The sequence below is a fragment of the Mesoplodon bidens genome (genome assembly GCF_964165515.1).
Source record: "Mesoplodon bidens genome assembly, contig: HAP1_SCAFFOLD_146, whole genome shotgun sequence".
NCBI lineage: Eukaryota > Metazoa > Chordata > Mammalia > Artiodactyla > Ziphiidae > Mesoplodon > Mesoplodon bidens.
Genome location: NW_027672719.1, coordinates 810,275 through 828,205, shown reverse-complemented (window position 1 = coordinate 828,205; position 17,931 = coordinate 810,275). Strand labels below are relative to the sequence as shown.

Genomic DNA, 17,931 nt, shown 5'->3' with positions numbered 1-17,931 from the left:
GGTGGGGGAACTGCACAGGGCATGGAGAGTCATCTGTCTCACAGAGGTTTTGAACTGTCAAAAGGGCAATTCCAGTGTGAGCCAGTCTTGCTGAGGAGCGTGGTGGGCTGTGGAGCACTGCTGGATTGCTACCTGTACGGGTATCAGCTAACCCCTCTGAGGCTCAGTTTCCTCATCCGAGAGTGGGCTAGTACTCGTTACTCCCAAGTGAAGATGTTAAAAGGGTGAAAGGAGTTACTACAGATCACACGGGCTTAGGCAGATATCAGTTATCTTTCTATGTTGCTCTAGCAATAGAGGCCATCACTGTCATCAGCCGTGCTGGGTTGGGATACAGCAGTGTGGACAGGGAGTTTTGTGCAAGGCTCAACCCCTGCTCCCCGCCCATCAGCCCTCGGCTCCCGTGCTCTCTCAGAAAGAGACTGCTCAGGTCTGCCCCACTCCCACCCCTACTCTGCACAGACACTTCCCACCCGCTACCCCACAGGGGCATCACTCTGCCCCAAACAGCACAAGTTAGTAGAGCTAATAACTACTCTCCTACTCTCCTTCTTGCTATTCAGAATCCAAAAGGGCTCATTAAAATTCCCCTGGTCGCCAAGCCCTGGGTTAGGTCAGATTTTATATCAGAGATAAGTGAGCCAGACTGGCCAAAGCAGCCTACCTGCCTGAACGGGAACGGAACATCAGAGAGGCCTGCCTTTCTTTTCACACCACGACTGAACAAGCCACCAAAGAGCCCGCAGTGTGAGCGGGAGCCAACGCAAACACCCTGCTGGAACACCCAGCCCAGCCCGCCACGTGGAGGGGGCTGGGCTCTGAGACACGCCCCCCATCCCCAGCCAGTGTGTCCCCCACCCAAGGAGCAGCAGCCGGTGGATCCTGATCCGGGGCACCCACAAGGATGCTCACCTCGTAGCCAAGCCGGGAGGCCTGCTGTAGGAGGGTGTCGTCTGCGTTCTTATTGACAATAAGTCTCCGCGCTTCTGGTGGCATCGGGCGGGACTGGGTGGTCTCTGGAGGGGAGCTTGAGCATGTCAGCTACGAGGCCTGGGAAGATGGTAACAATTGCTGCAAACGGTCCAAGGGCTTCTGGTCCTGCTTGGCCGGCGAAAGATCATAGTCGGAACTGGGCTCAGGCCGCTCCTGAGTGGAGGAAAGCACTTTTCCTCCTCTCTGTCTGAGGGAGGCGGGGCGCGAGGAAGGGGCTGCATTTTTACTCGCTGGAAACTTCACCGCCACCCAGGAGACACGTCCCCTAGGAAGGGGTAGGGACGTTTTGGGGGGAGGGGTTCAGGAAAAGGAAAGCTTTGTCCCCAGAAGCAGAGAAGTAGGCAGGCGGGATGTGCCTGCAGAGGCCCGGGGGGCGGGGGAGAGCCAGGGGCAAGAGGTACCTTGCCATCCGCATTGTCCACCTAGGAGTCCCCTGGCAGCGGCAAGCCCCGCCTGGGCTCCTGAGGGATCAAATGCTTGGTTTGCACGGTCGCTTCGCGGATGGTTTCTCGCTGTTGTCGGTGTATTTCTGCGGCAGGGGCGAAGGCTGCCGATCCATTTCTTCGTCCATGCACAGCACATCTGTCAGGGGGAGAAGCAGCGGGCCTTACACAGTTGTAGCCGGTGAGGAAAGAAAAGCCCATTGTTAGCACTGATCGTTGGAGCAGCTTCAGTTTTTAAAGATATACCAATTATGTTTTCAAAGCACTAATATTTTAATTATCCCACATTCAACCGGCAAATGGGCTAACCCACGAAACGCCAAATGGCAAGTCGCTTCAAAGGGCCGCAAGAGAGGGCAGAAGCCAGCCCTTTTTGCGCTCCCGTCCCCACCCATGGGGGGCCTGGGTGCTCGGGACAGGGCGACTGGGGACAGACAGCCTGAGGCTGGAATGAGGGCACTGACAAGCGCCCGGGGTCACCCAAGACTTCCCTTCCTGCCCAGCCGCGGGCTGGGTGATGAGGAGCAGCCCAGGAAGTCGAGCTCCCACCTCACTGTCCATTCCATAAGAAGTGTGCAGGCTGAAAGGACCTCATGAAGAAAACTCCCCGCTCGCCACACGCTACTCTTGTCAACTTGGATGGCCCTCAGGTCCCCTCCAGGGCCGTTTCCCACAGAGGGCGGGTGATCCACCCTCCAGGAGCGCCCCCCGCCCCGTGCGTACCTTGTTCATTGTCACTGCATTTAAGGGACTCCTCCAACCAGCTTCTGTTGCTTTGGGCCTCTGCCCTTTTCCTGCCAGGTTTCTCTTCGGAGATGCTATTGCCCTGGGGGGTGACCGCAGGCTGGACCGCCTGGGTCACTTCCTTCCTGCCCTGCCGGCCAGGTTTGCTCTCTGCTGCCGACACCTGCTGCTTCTGCCGTTCTCTAAGGTGCAGCAAGCGGCGCTGCTTTCTGGGATGGAGCCCTGTTAATTCAATGCACACCTCAGGTTGGTCAGCTCACTATAATGTGGCTCTTCTAAGCGGTTAGAGGAACTGTTTGTCATTTCCCTCTCAGGCCAGTCAGCTAATGGAGAAATAACTACAAATTAATGAAGAAGCCCCCCAGGGCGGGGAACGAACTGTCTTACACATCACTAACAGGAGTGGGGGAGGGGAGGGGTGTGGTCACTGTGTTGGCTGGAACTTGTCACCAAGTCTCGGGAGGGGGCCTATTTGCCTTTGGCCACCTTTGGGCTCCAGCCCCGCCACCTGGCTTTGGGGGGGTGGGGGGTAGGGAGGTGTGAGTGGCTCCCCCCAGGGCTCCAGGGTGGGACTGGAACTTTCCACTGCTCCGCTCCAGGACTTCCGTAGGGTGCCCTGCGGGCCGAAGCGAAACCGAGCTCACCTTTGGAGACCCGTCTCGGCTTGGCTTTCAGCAGAGAGTTCTCCGGGAGCACAGTGGTCTCAGTGTGCTTCCTATTGCCAGAGACCTTGCGCTTTCTGTTCAGCCTGAGGGTGGGGCTGCGTGACGCGTCCGGGGCCGTCTGGTCGGTGAGGGACTCTCTGGGGGGCTCCGTGTCCATGTCCTCAGGCAGATCACTGTCTTCTGGGGCTTCGAAGGGGTCAGGTTTGCTTCCATCATAACACTCCCCTAGGGGAGGGGAGACAACCCGGAAAGGAGGGAACAAAGGTCACCAGGAGCAGGCAGGACCCCCATGCCCAAGGCAATCTGCTACCAACAGACCACCCCCCTTTGGAGACCAGGGGCCTCACACGCTGGAAGCACAAAACCCTCAGAAAGACGTCCCAAAGGAAGGACAGCTGAACACAGCCAGCAAAGAAAGCAGAAGATGAGGCGTGTAGCCCACTCACAATCCATCCTTCAAGGGTCAAGGTGAGGCATCTACACTCTCTCTCTATAGGCATGTGAGATAACTCCCTAACTGCTTAACTCTCCAAGGTGGCTTACTTTTAAAGGGGGGGTGAGTGACCTCACAGTAAGATCCAACCAATCAGGGCGGAGCTACAAATGACTATCCAACCAATCAGGGCGGAACTACAAATGACTATGGAAACAGCTGCTAGTAAACAAAAAAGGCTGATGTCATCAACAGACCAAATAGCCCCCAACTGCCATCTACACAGACATAGCACCAATGTTCACTTGGGTCAGCAGGGGCGAGGGTGAAGAAAAAGGGTACGGAAAGAATGGTGGGAGGCTGGGAAGCTGGGGAGACCAAGGCAAGAGGAGCCTGGCAAAGGGAAAGGAAAGGCTTCCTGGTGCACACACAAGGGTCAAGGGCAATTTCAAAGAACTCAACCAGATTGCTACAAGTCCGTCTGTCCTCCTTCCACACCCGTGGGGGAAAAAGCATTTCACTGCCATCGAGGGGCTGCTCCTAGTTCCTGTCTAGGAAGAAGGCCCTCAGTGACACCAGTCACCCACCTGGCACGTCTCCACGCCTTCCTTCCCAGGCAACAAGCATCTAAGGACATTTCAAAGACAAGACTCCAAACCCTTCATGGGGGGGCGGGTGGGGGGGCGGCGGGCAGGGCTGAACTGCTCACACCTCAGCTCCGCCTGTGTTGCTCCTGCCCCCTCTGCTCAATCTAGCATCCACTTGGGGCTTTTCCTCCAATCACCCCAGCCTAACATTACTCCTCGCTTTTGCTCTAGCCAAAGAAACAGTTCAACTGCTTTGCTAGTCACATTGTTTCTAACACACAAATAATTCCATAATGATCACTGTGCTGTTAAAGAGTTCCCCGAAGATGACCCTGTGTCCATCACCGGCCGGGGGTGGGGGTGGGTGTATGAGTTTGGTATTTCGTTAACACCTGAGCTAAGCTCCCACAGCCCGTTTTTCTAGATGAAATCATGGACACACCCCTCACATGCTGCTCGCATTCCTCCTCCTCTCCCTAGACCACTTCAAGTATCACTCCCACTTCTGCCCAGCCGGCTGGTCCCCTGATCAGCCTCTCTTGGGGGGCATTCCCAGCATTTAATGGCAGCCAGTTGTGGGGATGAACCTCACCCTGGCCTGGGCTAGCCTGACCTGTGTTCTCAATGGTGGAACACACTTAGCTTTTCTCCAAGGGTATCCCAAGGTGGGAGAGATCCCCATCTACTCTTGCCGGAATGGTGGAATCACCCCAACCGCGAGGGTCTCCTGTCATGGCAGCAGGAGAAACCCCAAACTCCTGGCCTGTGCTTACGGGTGATGCAGCCCAGGCTACCGCAGGCCCGGTGAAGACGGCGTGCTGCAACTCTCACTCGGGCTGCTCTGTGACCCTCTTAAACACTCGGGCAGGAATGGCGCCGCTTTACAACTCGGCCCCCTTCACTTGTAAAGTGGGAATGTTATTGCTAGCCTCCCTCCAGGGTGGGCTTCATAATCACGGGCCGGGCTCAGCACAGAGAAAGGCTGGAAAAATCCCTTTAACCAAAAGATGCCAAGACTTTCAGACCAGCCTGAATCTCAGGCCTGAAATGTAGGAAATTTTAAGAGGTGAGCCCTGCTGGTTACACCATTGGACTTCTCTGGTCCAATCAGCCTTCCCTAAAAGCTCCGTGGGAGGGGATCCATGGAGGAATGGAAGGGCTACCTTAAGAACCCCCATGTCCAATTTGAAAGTTTCTTTTTCCAAACTAGGTCCATCCACCCTTCCCCCAACCCCGGAGCCTTTTAGGGCAAAGATCTCAATTCCCCTCAGCTAAGGCCCCCCAAGACCTTACGCTAGTGTGACCTTACCCAGGCCAGTAATAACCCTGAAGGACACCCACCCCGACTGCCCAAGATGCCCATGGCCACCAGCTATGGGGTAGAGGCTCCGTGTCACTTGGAGCTTCTCAAAGACTGTTCTAACCACGACCCACAGGAGGATGACCCTTGAGGGCAAAGGAGATGGGGAGATAAATAGATACACGGGGATCCTAACCATCAGGCTTTGCCATCATTGCTACTTTTGGCCCTTCTAAAAGTGGGAAGCCATGTGCCCTTGGTCACCCAGTCTAAGCAAGATGTGAACGTGGTCCCTGCAGCATGGTCCTATGACTCACAGCACATATATCCCAAATTCATTATGATTGTACCATAGCATCACCTCACAGAAGCATCACCACAGCAACATTTACAAGTCACTGTGGCAGCAAAGCACCCTCACCACTGTTGAGCCATGCCCAGTGAGGCCTAAACAAGGTGAGAGGGTTCTGACTTGCTGGAAGGCTCCCCAGGATTAAAATCCCCTTCTCTGTAGCTTAACTATAATAGCACCTCCAGTCAGGGCTAACCTTGTTCAAAGTTACACCTGCTACACAAGGAGTGCAGGGGATCTCTGTTCCAAAGTAGTTTACAAACGTGCAAGTGCTCAGCTGGAAGAGAAGTTCCCTGAGCAAAGAAGTTTCATGAAGCCCCTTGACTGAGGCTTCCTCCAGCTCCTGGCCAGGCACTGCCACTGAGCAGGTCCTAGGCCTGTCCCAGCCAAGTGGTTGGCAAGGGAGATGGTTACTCCAAGTTTGAGAAGGAAGGGACCAGTGCCACCTTGCCCCGCCCCATCTTCAAATGCCACTGAGGGTTCCTAGTGATGAACTTCCAAGTCTGAGGAACCTCCAAACTCTGGTGAACTTCCAAAATAAAAATTTCACTCAGCCACCCATGTGATCATAAAGAATAAATGAGTATCTCGGCCACTGTGTTTTCAAGTTAATTCCTTTTTTTAAACAAGCCCCTAGCAACAAGATGCACCCGCACCAGGACAACCAGGGCCACGCAAACAGCACCCACCACCTTGGAAGCTCCTGGGCCCTCCATGGGTAGGGGCTGCCTCAGAAGGGGGAAGGCATCTTGAAGGCATCCTGGACCCTCTCTGTGACCCCTGCCCGCCCCAAATCCCCGCCCCAGCTCCCATGTGCTCACAGCTCGGCTCTCGGCCACACCTACACCCATGAGAAGGACCTGAGCCCATATCAGCTCAAGACATGATGGCCCAAGAACAAGAAGGCCCATTCATATCCAGCTGAATGGAGTGAACACCTGCTGGGCCTTGGACGTGGAGGCCGCAGTAAGAACAGTGGCCCCTTCAGGTGACCTTTCCTGACAAGCTATTTACAAACCCCACGTTTCTACAAGACAGAGGGTGGGTGGGGAACCCACCTCCGTTGCCCCAACCTTTGAAACGGAGCCCCTCACCTTCCCCAACCCTTCTCCTGCCCTCCCATGGTGGCCATTCATGGCTCACTGGGCCATGTCCCGGGTGCTCCAGGAAGAGACCCGTCGGTCGGTCTGAGACTGGAGGCAGGCGGTGGGGGGAGGGGGCTTTCGGAATCATCTGGGGCTCAAGCCCTGCTCCCCATCAGCCACACCGAGTTCTCGTCTCCACGCTCAGCAGGAAAGACTGGGAAGGACGCACACAAACGTCTCTGGGAAGAAGGGCGGGTGAGGCCACTGAGACGTGAAGGGCAGCGGCCACCCTGGGTTTGGCCACGTTGCTGGAGAAAAGGGCGAGAAGACTCGAGGCCGGTTAACTGCCCGCTCCCTTCCTCCAGCCTCCCTCACCGTCCACCCAGAACAGGCAGATCCCATCCTCAGAAAAGTGCATCCCCGTGAACTTGGCCTTGCCCACTTTTACCACATCTCTCTGAGAAACTTCCCCAAGAGCTGAGTTATGAGGCCACTCGGGAGGGTAAGGGCTGCGTGTCAGCTGTGAGCACAGGCAAGGAGGGAGGCCTTCTTGCTGCTTCACTCCAGGGTGGCCTGGACCCTCCGTTTTTCATTCCAATCCCGAGGGGGAGGAGCTCGGAATCGTCTACTCCAGGCACATCGAGAGCCCCATCCCTCGGGTAAGGCCGCCACTGACTAGCCCCAGAAATCCCCTTCTACGGGAGCCACGTGGGACACACCGGTCCCAGTGTGGCTTACCCAGAACCCTGGCCACAGGCCTTTGTCTGACCCCAAAGATGAGCTGGGGGAGGGCAGTGCTCCAAGCAGCAGAGAGAAGCACACGCTGCGGCTGACCACAATTTTCCCGAACTGCATCAGGCACCCACGACCTAAGCGTGCGGGCCAACGCCGACCCTATGACTGGGTCCAAGGGCCTGGGCCTCCCAAACGTGCCTACCACCCCCGACTGTCCCGTCTCAGGAGGATTGCACGCCCACCGTGTCCTCGACGTTCACCGAGGTGCCCTCACTCACCATCACCGGTGAGGTTTCTGGGGTCCGGAGCAGGCTGCAGGCCACAGGCCACAAGCACGCACACTGAAGAAAGCGGGAGAAAGACCTCCACTTGCTGCCAACGCATCTCATTCGCCCAGGAAGTCTCGAGGGCAAAGCCCGAAGTCAACCCCAGTGGGGGAGCAGCCGATGGGACCGCAGAGTGTGACTTGAGGCAACACGAGCTTTCTCTCCAGTTCGGCCTCCAGAACAGAACACACCCGTCTGGTGGGAAGACACCCTCGTTGATCCCACGCCCTTGGAGCGTGGTGTCAGCTCCTCATGACTGCAAACGAGCCTCCACAGAACACAATGATGCTCATCTCTCTGGGGCCTTCATCAGCCCTCATCGCACGTGAACGAAACCTCTGCCTCTGGAGGGAGAGTCCGAGTACTCTCCACCCCCTCCCATAGGAGACTGTCACTCTGGAGGGTCTGGCTCTGGCTGCAAGTGTCATTCCACTGCTACCAAAAACCCGTATCCGTACCTGCTACGAAACAGAACACATACCTGCTACGCCGGAGGTCCTGCACTGCCATTCCTCTGCTCTACTGTATCAGACTATTACTAACTACAGGACTAGCATTGCTCCGGAAAAAGGAGACGCGTGCCAGGAAACAACATTTCATAGGTGCTTCACTCCTGGATGCCGCAACGCTCCAAAGGACAACCAGCCTTGCAATCCACAGCTGGGAAGGGTGGCCAGAGCAGCCCGTTCTCCGAACAGCCAGCACCCAGACGCTGGGCCGTCGGAAGCGTATGGTTTCCTCTCACCTCCCTCGGCACTGGGAGCAGAACTGCCCCGTTCCCACCGACGTGGTACCACACGCGAGCCGCCTGGGTTCACTTACATCTCTCACTGTCGTTCTGGTCGGCAATGGCCTCCTCCGGGGCGACCGACTTTGGCTTTTTGTCCTGACTTCCTTTCAGCCTTTCCCAGTCAGCGGGGCTGAATTTGCGCACCTCGGAGTCTTTGGTCGTGGGGTGGCCACCTTCTCGCTCTTTCATCTCCAACTCTGAGAAGCGCATCACTGCACGCTACAAAGAGAACGGAGATGGAAAAAAGACACACCTTACCACCAAAGCTATTTCACTGCCCTTACCTTAAAGGAAGGTATCTTCAAAGAAAAGTTTGCCCAAAACCAACCACAATTTATGATACAACTGAGATATTTTAAAATTGAACGATAAAAACGTAAGAGTGTCTATGTGTAACTAGTCACACACTCTTTATTCCTAAAGCCATATGTATGTAGAGATATATGTGGTGTGTATGTATAGCCATACATACACTGTGGCATACAGACAGACATTCTCTTTCGAAGGTAAATAAAACAAAACAAAAACACGACGCAAAGAAAGCGAAACAAAAACACAACAGAAAAGAAAATAAATGCACAGTGAATAAAGACGACCATGGCCCACAAACTTCCCTTTGTATATTTGGAAATGAAATTTAACTCAAAAGGTTTATGGAAGATTCCAGTAATAAAAATTTGAAGAACTGACCTCACAGTAAGCAGCGGGTAGACATAAAATACTGTCCTCTTGTAATCCTTCCACCTATGTAATTAAAATGGGCACTCAATGGATCATTTAGATAACTTCATCCATTTTTATAAGCATAAACCAATTTTTTTCTTAACATTGCAAAACAATTTGGCTTTATTTGTCTTTTAATTAAAAGTAAAATATCTTAAGGAAAGTCCTATACAACATCTATCATTCACTAGCAAGTTAAATACATACTCTATCCCTTTAAGCAAGGTTTGTGTTTTTGTTTTGTTTGTTTGTTTGTTTTTTGGGTGGAAAAAAAATTGCACGAATCTCACAGACATGCGGCCGCTACACACCTCCACCAAGTATCACGTAAGGCACTCTAAGCAGCGCTTTTAGGTATATTTGTTAACGTACAGTAACGGCAGAGAAATCAAAGCGATTGATAGGTAAATGTCATGCAGTCTTTTAGACATCCTTCGCAATAATTAAAACTTCCGTTATCAGCATTCGAGTGGAGTTCGCTTAAAATCTACAGAATAACTTCAAGTATCCACTTACGTCCCCTTACTGGACACATTTCAAACATTTCAATTACCCTAAGCTTCATTAACCAAATCAGCCCGGTGTCCTGCCCTATCATACCCCCGGCCCCCTCCTCTTCACACATTAAAAAAACCTGACAACTGGTCAGGCTCCTGAAATTCGGGTGGGGGGGGCTCACCTGCAATGCCCGCTGCTCCCGGCCGAGCTGACTGGAGTCTGCGTACAGTCCGGTAGCGACACACTTGAACCGGTCACCCACGTAACCAGCGGAGTTGGCGATTCTCTTTGCCAGCTTAGATGGCTTCGGGTTCAGAACTTTGCCATCGGTTGATCCTGCCTCGTCAGCTCCGTCTTTGGTGTAGGTGGGGGTGACGTCCACACTCGGTGGGGCACTGCCCACGCAAAATGGTTTGGGATCCTCTTGGGTTTTCCCGAACGTGACCGCAGAGCCGTCGCTCCCCAGGGTCGGCTCCAGGAATGGAGTCGAGACCGGCGTCGCCAGGTTCTCCTTGTTGGTTACCGCTGGAACATTCTCCTTGCTTAAGCCGGAGACTGGCTGGCCCGGAGCCTGTTTGAAAGTATAGGCTTCGTGGAAGTCACTGATGCGCCCCAACTCCTCTCTCAGGGCAATGAAATCCCGGTGTGGCTGTAGAGCCGGGTCAGGTGGGGGTTTGGTGGGCTCGGCACTCTGGCTGACACTCTCAGCTGTGAAGCCGGGTTTGGACACGTTAGCGTCGGTTTTAGCATCTGGCTCTTCCCGGAGGAGGTCTACATAGACAAGCTTGTCACTCTTGACAACGGTCTTCCCTTGATTTCAGCTGGTGCTGGGCTTTAGGTTCTTGTCCGCGGGGACTTCTGGATGTAACTTGGTGCTGCCGGCTTCCAGTATCTCAGAAAACCGGTTCCAGAGGCTTGGGTCCTCGTAGCGGGTCCTCTCGTGGGACCGGTACCTCCTCTCCGGCTTCTCCTCTTTAGTGATCTCGATGGGCGTATGAGGTATCAACATGGGATGCACCATGCCCAACCCCAGCGCGTCCTGGTAGGTCACAAACTCCGGCCCGCCCGTGGGTAGCCCGTAGGGCAGTCCCGGCTTTGGGGCGAGGTGCCCAGGAAAGAGACTGCCATTGGGCAACACCGGGTGAGGGTAGACAGGGCCTTTGCCGTGTAAGGAGAGGGGACTTATGGCAATGCCCTTGGGCGCTGGGTAAGGCAGGTAACTCCTGGGGTAGGGGATTGGTGGGGACCTGAACGCCTCGTTTGGTGACAGAAATACTGAGCTCGGCGGGAGGCCATTCTCATTCGCTTTGAAGCTCGGCTCTGGGTTGCTGGCTTTGGCGCCCTTGCTGCCGGTGCCGCCGCTGTGCTTGGCAGGTGTGGTCGAGGGATTCGCTTTGAAGCTCGGCTCTGGGTTGCTGGCTTTGGCGCCCTTGCTGCCGGTGCCGCCGCTGTGCTTGGCAGGTGTGGTCGAGGGCTGGCCCACGTGCTGGATGACGGATGGCGTGGTATCCACGGAGCTCCTGCTGGTCTCGCTGCCCTCGGCGGTGGCATTTGGGGCCGGCGACGCAGAGGCTGGGCGGCCGGCGCTCGACACCGACCCCGAAACGTTAGTGACCACGGCGTCGGCGGCACCCATGCGGGGACATGAAGAACTGCGCTGCTGCGGGATGGCCCAGTCCAAGGCCTTGTTTTTCAGCGGCAGGCCTTTGCCATTGTTCTCTTCGTTAGGACTTGGCCCGGGCACCACCCAGGACGAGGGAGCCGTGCTAATGATCTCAGATCTATAGATAGCACAGCCATTTCCTGGAGGAGACAAGAGTTTCTTTCGGAATCTCACTTCCGGAGAGCACTAGGCCGCTTCCAGCTCTGCTGTGAACCAGGACGGTGGGAGCCATCTTTTTCACGTGGTCAGCTTTGGAAGCATCTACATCCACCACTTTAGAGGACAAGTCTAGTGGCTTATCGGTGACGCCTTTGGTAACCGTCTGCTTCTCCAAGAGAGGAGGTGAGCTGCCACCTTTTCTGTCTTCACCTGCTGTTTTCCGGGCGTGCCCGGGAGCTGGCTGGGTGCTTTCGGCTCCTTCTGGAGCCTTTGGATACTTGCTGCTGCAGAGCCTGGCCGCGGGGAACTCGCTGCTGACCGTCATGTATGGCTTCGACAGGGTGACCGAGGGCGAGGTGGACATCCTGGCACAGTGCTTATGGAACGCGGAGTACGTGTCCGCAGCGGGCTGGGAGGGAAGGTGGACGCGGGGTGAAGGCCGAGGCGAGGGGGGCAACAGGAGAGCCGTGTCCCCCGGCAGGCCGCTGGTGACCGCCTTGGCAGAGGGCACCCTCGGCTGCTTACTGTTCTGGATGTGGGGATACGAGTGGGAATCGACCGGGTTCCCAGGACTGACGCCCATCTTCCAGGGCAGGCTTTTGTCTGCGCAGTGGACCAGAGGCGGGATGGCTGGTGAGGCCGAAGGCGTCGAGAGTCTCATGGGCGAGGCCAGGGATGATGGGATGTGGGGACTGATGTGGTGAGGTGGCGGCAGGTAGAGAAATCGCTCCCCATTGGTACAGACCAGAGAATACAGCGGCTGGGCCACGCCGTAGGACTGCTGAGGTAGCAAGGCCTTGTACGTGTTCAGGGAATACTTCTTTGGCGAGTCGAGAAAAGGGTAGATGGCTGGCGTGGCCCCCTCCATGTAGGGATTGACCCAGGGCAGCCGCAGGTAACTAGCACCATTGATGTTGAGCGGGCTCTGTTTGTCGCTGGCAGGTCTGTCCAAGCCCAGTGTTTCTGCCGTGGGGACAGCACTTTTTTGTATTCCGGGTGGCGTTTTGTATATAGCACTGAAGCCATTTGGGGGCTTTCCGGAGACAGCGGAGGCCTCCACCATCTCGGGTGTATTCGGTTTGAACTGCATCTCTGGGTTTCTTTCGGAAGAAAACCCCAGACCACCTATGGTTGTGGCAGCCTCCCGCCCTTTCTCTGAGCCCAGTCCACACGAGCTAGAATAGACGATGTTTCCGGGGACACGCAGCCCTTCCCGGATCAGGCCGGTGCGTGCGGTCCATGCTCAGCGCTGCCAGGCCATCGATCCGATGGGCCGTGGTCGCGTCCACCTTCGCAGAAGAAGAATATGGGTATTACCGAGGACATGCCTTCAAAGCAGCCCATCCCAAAGAGAAACCGCGGACTAGCTCAATCGGACATCAGCCTCAACATCTGAGCCGAAACGGTTAAAAACTAAAGGATTCACAAGGTCTTTGGCCCCCGCTTATCCAGAACCCTCCTCTGCCTGCCGCCTCACCGTTGTCCAACTAGTGTCCTCAAAGCACGGAAAACGTTGGTCCCCTTAGACTTGAGGCCCCTGCATTAATCAGTCATCTATTAACTCTGGAAGATCCACCTTCTCAGCAGAAATTCTTTGCTGCAACTGAGGTGATACCAACTCCACTGCTCTCAGAACTACCCTCATGGGGTACAGAACTCGGACTCACCCTCCCCAGGCCCCAGTCAGGTTAGGGCGGGGCGATGTGCACTGCGTTTTCCCCGGATGGAGCGGGGAGGCATTCTTTAACATAACAAAAACCAATCTTCAGGGGGACAGTAAGGAATGAAGGACTTGAGCTGTCTCATTTCTAAATCAATAAAGAGGCCATGGGTCAAACTGTAGTTGTGTCTTTTGACTTCCTCTCCCTGGTATCTGAAGACAGCTCTGTTTCATATTTTACTGGGAAGGGAAACCCTAAGGGTCTACTTGGAGGCTACACATTTATCCAGCTGGGAGCACTGATGTGGCACGTAGCTTATCGAAGAAAAGGCGGCACGTATCCCACCAGTCACCAGGGGACGAGGACGTAAATGGCGAGCACAGCCAAGAAAGCGAGCCAGGAAGAAATTGGGTGAGGCTTCGTCCTGCGGCCTAGGCTTTCTACTCAGCCCTGCCCTGAAACACCCCGCCCCGCCCCCAAAAGGCCCTTTAATGGTAGGCAAATGAATGCACGATTGATTACAGATCACTGATACTCAGCACATCAACAGAAGCCATTAATCTCTTACCACGTTGTGATTCAAGGGGTTGTCTTCCCTTAGTTCCAGTACGGCCTTTGAAGTGTCACCTTCGTTTACAGGAATTTTCCTATTTAGAAGGACACACCAACTTCATGAAAGCATTCCTCACTTAATCCATCTTTCATAGATTGCCCCAGAATAGACCAGTTTCTAATAACTCCGTTTTTCCAACTGCCCTTAAAAAAAAAAAAATCCTCCCCAATGGCCCATATTGAAAGTTGTCCCCGAATGGTGATTCAACGGGACTGGGAAAAACAAAGGAAAGGCAGGGCAACAGGGATGTGAAATCACAGATGCTACGTCCTCGAGGTGGGTAAGGCAGAAAGTCTGCACAACCACGTCACCCTCACAATTCTTCCTCCAGAGAGGCCGGGCAGGACAGTCCGGGCTCTGCTGTCCTAGCAGACCCTTATAAGCTCTACCTGAGGACAGGAATGAAGTAATACAATGTCCAAAGCCAAAGTGGGGACCTCAAGGCTGGAGTCTGCGAGCTGGCTACATCAATCACTTCTGTGTTACCCGTGAGGACAGGCTTTCAAAACTTTTCCCCAAACAAAGTTAGGTACCATGTCCTATGAAACTGGTTTCCATGGTGATAATGAAGCCATATTTGACTGCCTCTATCAAAATGATGGGGGATAACACACTAATATCATACAAATGTCAGCTGCTCCAGGGGAAGCCACACATCTGTGCCAGGCTGCTTGCGGCTGCCCCTGGAACTTGTTATCAGAGAGCATCGATAAAGAAAGTGCTTGGTGCCAACTTCCAAATCCCCAGGATAAAATCACTGACAAGCGGCAGAGAGAAGTTTCATCATTACCCGGAAGAGCAGCTTCAATTATCTACTGCTTAGCTGCCTCTACCCCGCACTCCAAAATTACTGATGAGGAAGCATAACAGAGCTGCCGGGTGACTGAAACCAGGAGCCAGTGGCCTCGCTTAACAGGTGGCGGAGGACGCAGAGAAACCCTGGGCTTCAATGGTGTGAAGGGTGGCTATCGTCCCATTTATTACTGAGCAAACTATTTGTTTTAAAAGCACATCGAAGGCCGATCCACCTGGGCCCACACTCCTGACATTTAGAGTTAAAGCAGCATATAGACTGGGATTAATTCTCCTTCGTAAATATGAAATAATAAATTAAGGACGAAAGTGCACTGAAAGGCCGCTTTAGGGGCTAACCTCTTAAAGGGCGGCAATGCTTCGCTGAGCCAGGTTGCCTGTTAAAACTGTAAATCAAGGGCCACCAGCTAGGCAGGAGATCTCCCCCCTACCCCCTTAGGGCCCACTCTGGCTGTGAGGACATGAAGGGGGGGCTCTGCTCAGGAGCCCTGAGGAAGGACCCACGCTCTCCCCAGGCCTCAGCCGGACACGCGCATTTACCTGTTGTCGCTGATCCCACACATGCGGACCCTCTCGCTGTTCATCCAGCTGTGAACATTCCCATATGGGGCGGGGGGGGGTGTGTGCTGAAAGCATGTCGTCTTCTTGGATGGCAGCTTTTCTTCAAGCGTCTAGTCTGTTTAAAACAAAAAGAAGCCCAGGAGGTTGAATAAAAAAGGAGCCAAAGAGGGAACAAGAGAAACCCTCCTTCTAGGCACTTCATACAGAATGCACTTGGGAAGGCAGACCCTGCTCCATGTTCTACAGATGGCCAGAAGCAAAGGAACACACCTGAGCCAGAGGTTCAAGGAGGGAGGTGGAACTTCCCTGGCAGGAGGCGCTGGGGATGCAGAGTTCAAGAGCCACAGGCCACACCATTCAAGGTACAGCACATGACACCCTTAACCTGCCCTTCTCCCTTCTCCCTTCCCCTTTCCCAGCCTTTTGGAGAACACACTTGGATCGAAAGTGGACGGTGCTAGATTCCAGGGAGCCCCACATTGACTCTTCTTGTGGCTGAAAGGATTGGGGACAGGGGTGGGGTGTGGGCTAAAAGGCACAACAGTCCGGTGTGGTGGCCCAAACTACGACTCACTTCCACGGCTGCGGTGCGTGTGACTTACAGATGGAGGGGTAAAAAGAGTCAGTGCGCTGGCGAGCCACCCCACCCGAGCCCTAGATTAGATTAAGCCCCAAACCTGGGTGGTTTGGCCTGGGAGCTGCAGAGGGAGGGGGCTGAGTAATTCAATGACGCCTGCTCGCTGGGGACCAGCAATCAGGAGCGAGTGCAGAAATCGGAGCAGCCCAGGCTGCCGGGCTGGGGCTGGGGCTGGGGCTGCAAGATTCCGGCCCACGGGGAGCAAGCAGAAGCCACCCGTTTTCCGTCTAGCGGGAGGAGGGGGGAGGCTGCTGAGGCACAGGGGAGAGCCCCGCCCCCTCCTTAACTTCCCGGCCCACCAGCCCCACCCACACCACATTCTAGTTTGCTGCATGAGTGAAGGGTCAGGACAAGCTGCATTTTATTCACAGGATTATCACGGTGCGTGATTTATCCTCGTGCAGGATTTTAATTGCTCTTTGGAGGTTGAGCCGTTTCTTTTGACTGCGCTTCAGCTCCATATCCTGCTGTTAAATGCTGGGTTAATAAGTAGGGGAGCCTTTAATGCCTGGGACCGATGGCCCTAGGCAATTCCCCTGCTCAGACTCCCTTGTCCGGGGCAGGGTGGCGGGGGAGGGCCCCCCCCAGCCACGGCCTCTTTACACAGGACCCAAACCTGAGTGTGAAATCACTGGTGTGCAGCTCATGGGGGCAACTTTTCTTTCTCCTCCCTCACACACCCACCCACACAGCTCCCGAAAGCCCAAATGTTCCCCAAGTCGACACATTTCCTTTGTTAGCAGGAAAAAATACGCAAATGCTTGCTTTTACACTTTAGCACACGGAGCTGACTGCCAGGTCTGTTGGGTGGGAGCCACCAAGGACTGGGGACTCTTTTTCCGAGAGTGACTAGGGGTGGGGTCGGGGAGCACCTGGGAGACCTGAATCCCAAAGCCAGCCAGGCTATCCCTCTGCATTTCTTTGTCCTAACACAGGCTTTTGTCCACCAGCATCCCCCATCGGCCCCTATACAGAAGAGAACACCATCTGTTCATCAAGAGCCCCACGCCGCAGACACACGGCGCGTAGTTAGAGCTCAACGATGAAGCTGGAGGAGAGGCAGGGATCTCCCAGTTGTGTCCGGCCTGGTGGGATTCTAGAGAAGCTATTTCTTTAGGAAGCGTCCCTTTCTTTAGACAGACTGGGGCATTTCCAGTGGCTGGCCACAGTGCCCCGAAAAGGTGGACTCAGATGGACTTGGGCATCAAGGAAGGTTCTGTGGGGGGCTCACGGGCTGTTCTTCCATGTTTCGAACATACAAATCAAGTTGGGGGCAGGCCACCACTAGTGCAGGGCCGACCAGAAGGCACGTTCAACAAAGTGTCCCCTCCCTAACCCCTGCAGCCCCTTCTACAAAAGGAAGACCAAAAGGAAGATGTCCAGGGAAGCCTCATCTAAAAGGTGGAGGAGCAACATTCCTCGGTGCAAGTGTCCTGGCCGTGGCTGCAGCGGGAGGACCACACCATGCCACCCCCTGGCTGGGTGTCATGATGAAATTTGGACATTATACCAGAAGCCAAAGGGTCACTCCATCAAACCCTTAAGAAAAGGATGAGGGACGAAGCGTGTGTGCCCTCGAAGCCCCAATCTTCTTCTGGTGCTCCAGTCTTCAAAACTTACACAAGCTGCCTCTTACATGTCTCCTTCAGTTGTCACCTTGGGACAAGGACCTCTGAGCACCTGACTGAGGAAACAGAAAGGCCCCTGCCACAATCATCCTACTGAACCCTCTCCCCTCCCCTCAAAAAGGGCCAGCAGCCCCCTTCCCTTGAAAGGGCTTTTCTTTAGAAAGGGCGGCCTGGACTTAGCATGAGAGGGGAATGCACTTTAGAGACACCTGGGACCATGGGGTGCTTTCAAAGCCTCTCCCCGCCCTTCCAGGTCTTGACTGGTGGGGTTTTCAATATTAACACCGCACAGATAAATAACACCCAGTGGCAGGATGAAGTGTTCTTACGTGCACAGGGTCAGATGGAGGGTTGAGGCCCCGAGCGTGGTCCGTTGAGGCCCCGAGCGTGGTCCGGTGTCACGGGAGTGGAGGCGGGGCGGGGCGGGGGGCTGGCCGTGAAGAAACAAGAGGAGGAGGGGCAAGGCTCAGTACTGGATCCTGCTGACTACACCCCCACACACACACCCACACCCACACCCAC

The 17,931-nt window shown here is 54.8% G+C and overlaps 2 protein-coding genes across 14 annotated transcripts in view; both read right to left on the bottom strand.

The window, feature by feature from the left end:
- Nucleotides 1-1,063: 1,063 nt before the first annotated feature.
- LOC308609780 (BCL-6 corepressor-like) lies at nt 1,064-10,472 on the bottom strand. Its single transcript, XM_081259086.1, has 7 exons — nt 9,856-10,472; nt 9,144-9,197; nt 8,486-8,672; nt 2,825-3,070; nt 2,160-2,402; nt 1,395-1,575; nt 1,064-1,146 (listed from the first exon to the last, which is right to left on the bottom strand). The coding sequence occupies exons 3-6, from the start codon at nt 8,661-8,663 to the stop codon at nt 1,463-1,465; spliced, it is 780 nt and encodes a 259-aa protein (XP_081115212.1). The 5' UTR covers nt 8,664-8,672; nt 9,144-9,197; nt 9,856-10,472; the 3' UTR covers nt 1,064-1,146; nt 1,395-1,462.
- LOC308609776 (BCL-6 corepressor-like) overlaps nt 10,409-17,931 on the bottom strand; it is a 24,581-nt gene continuing 17,058 nt past the window's right edge. For 3 of the 13 annotated variants that reach the window (XM_081259073.1, XM_081259083.1, XM_081259072.1), the window contains exons 2-5: nt 17,292-17,465; nt 15,124-15,259; nt 13,726-13,804; nt 11,319-12,785 (exon numbers count right to left, since the gene is read on the bottom strand). In XM_081259073.1, coding sequence (XP_081115199.1) covers nt 11,456-12,586 — 1,131 coding nt within the window. In that variant the 5' untranslated portion in view covers nt 12,587-12,785; nt 13,726-13,804; nt 15,124-15,259; nt 17,292-17,465 and the 3' untranslated portion in view covers nt 11,319-11,455. Of the gene's footprint in view, nt 12,786-13,725; nt 13,805-15,123; nt 15,260-15,414; nt 15,464-17,291; nt 17,466-17,738; nt 17,896-17,931 lie in introns of those variants that run through there. The other 10 variants (XM_081259082.1, XM_081259079.1, XM_081259071.1 and 7 more) reach the window with 7 other exon arrangements.

Excerpts from the sequence above, each read along its gene's own strand:
- LOC308609780 (XM_081259086.1), bottom strand. The coding sequence starts at position 8,663 with ATGCGCTTCTCAGAGTTGGAGATGAAAGAGCGAGAAGGTGGCCACCCC. Across the intron at positions 2,403-2,824 it reads GCCGAGACGGGTCTCCAAAG|GGCTCCATCCCAGAAAGCAG; the intron begins GTGAGCTCGGTT and ends TTGAATTAACAG. Across the intron at positions 1,576-2,159 it reads ATGCAGTGACAATGAACAAG|ATGTGCTGTGCATGGACGAA; the intron begins GTACGCACGGGG and ends TCCCCCTGACAG.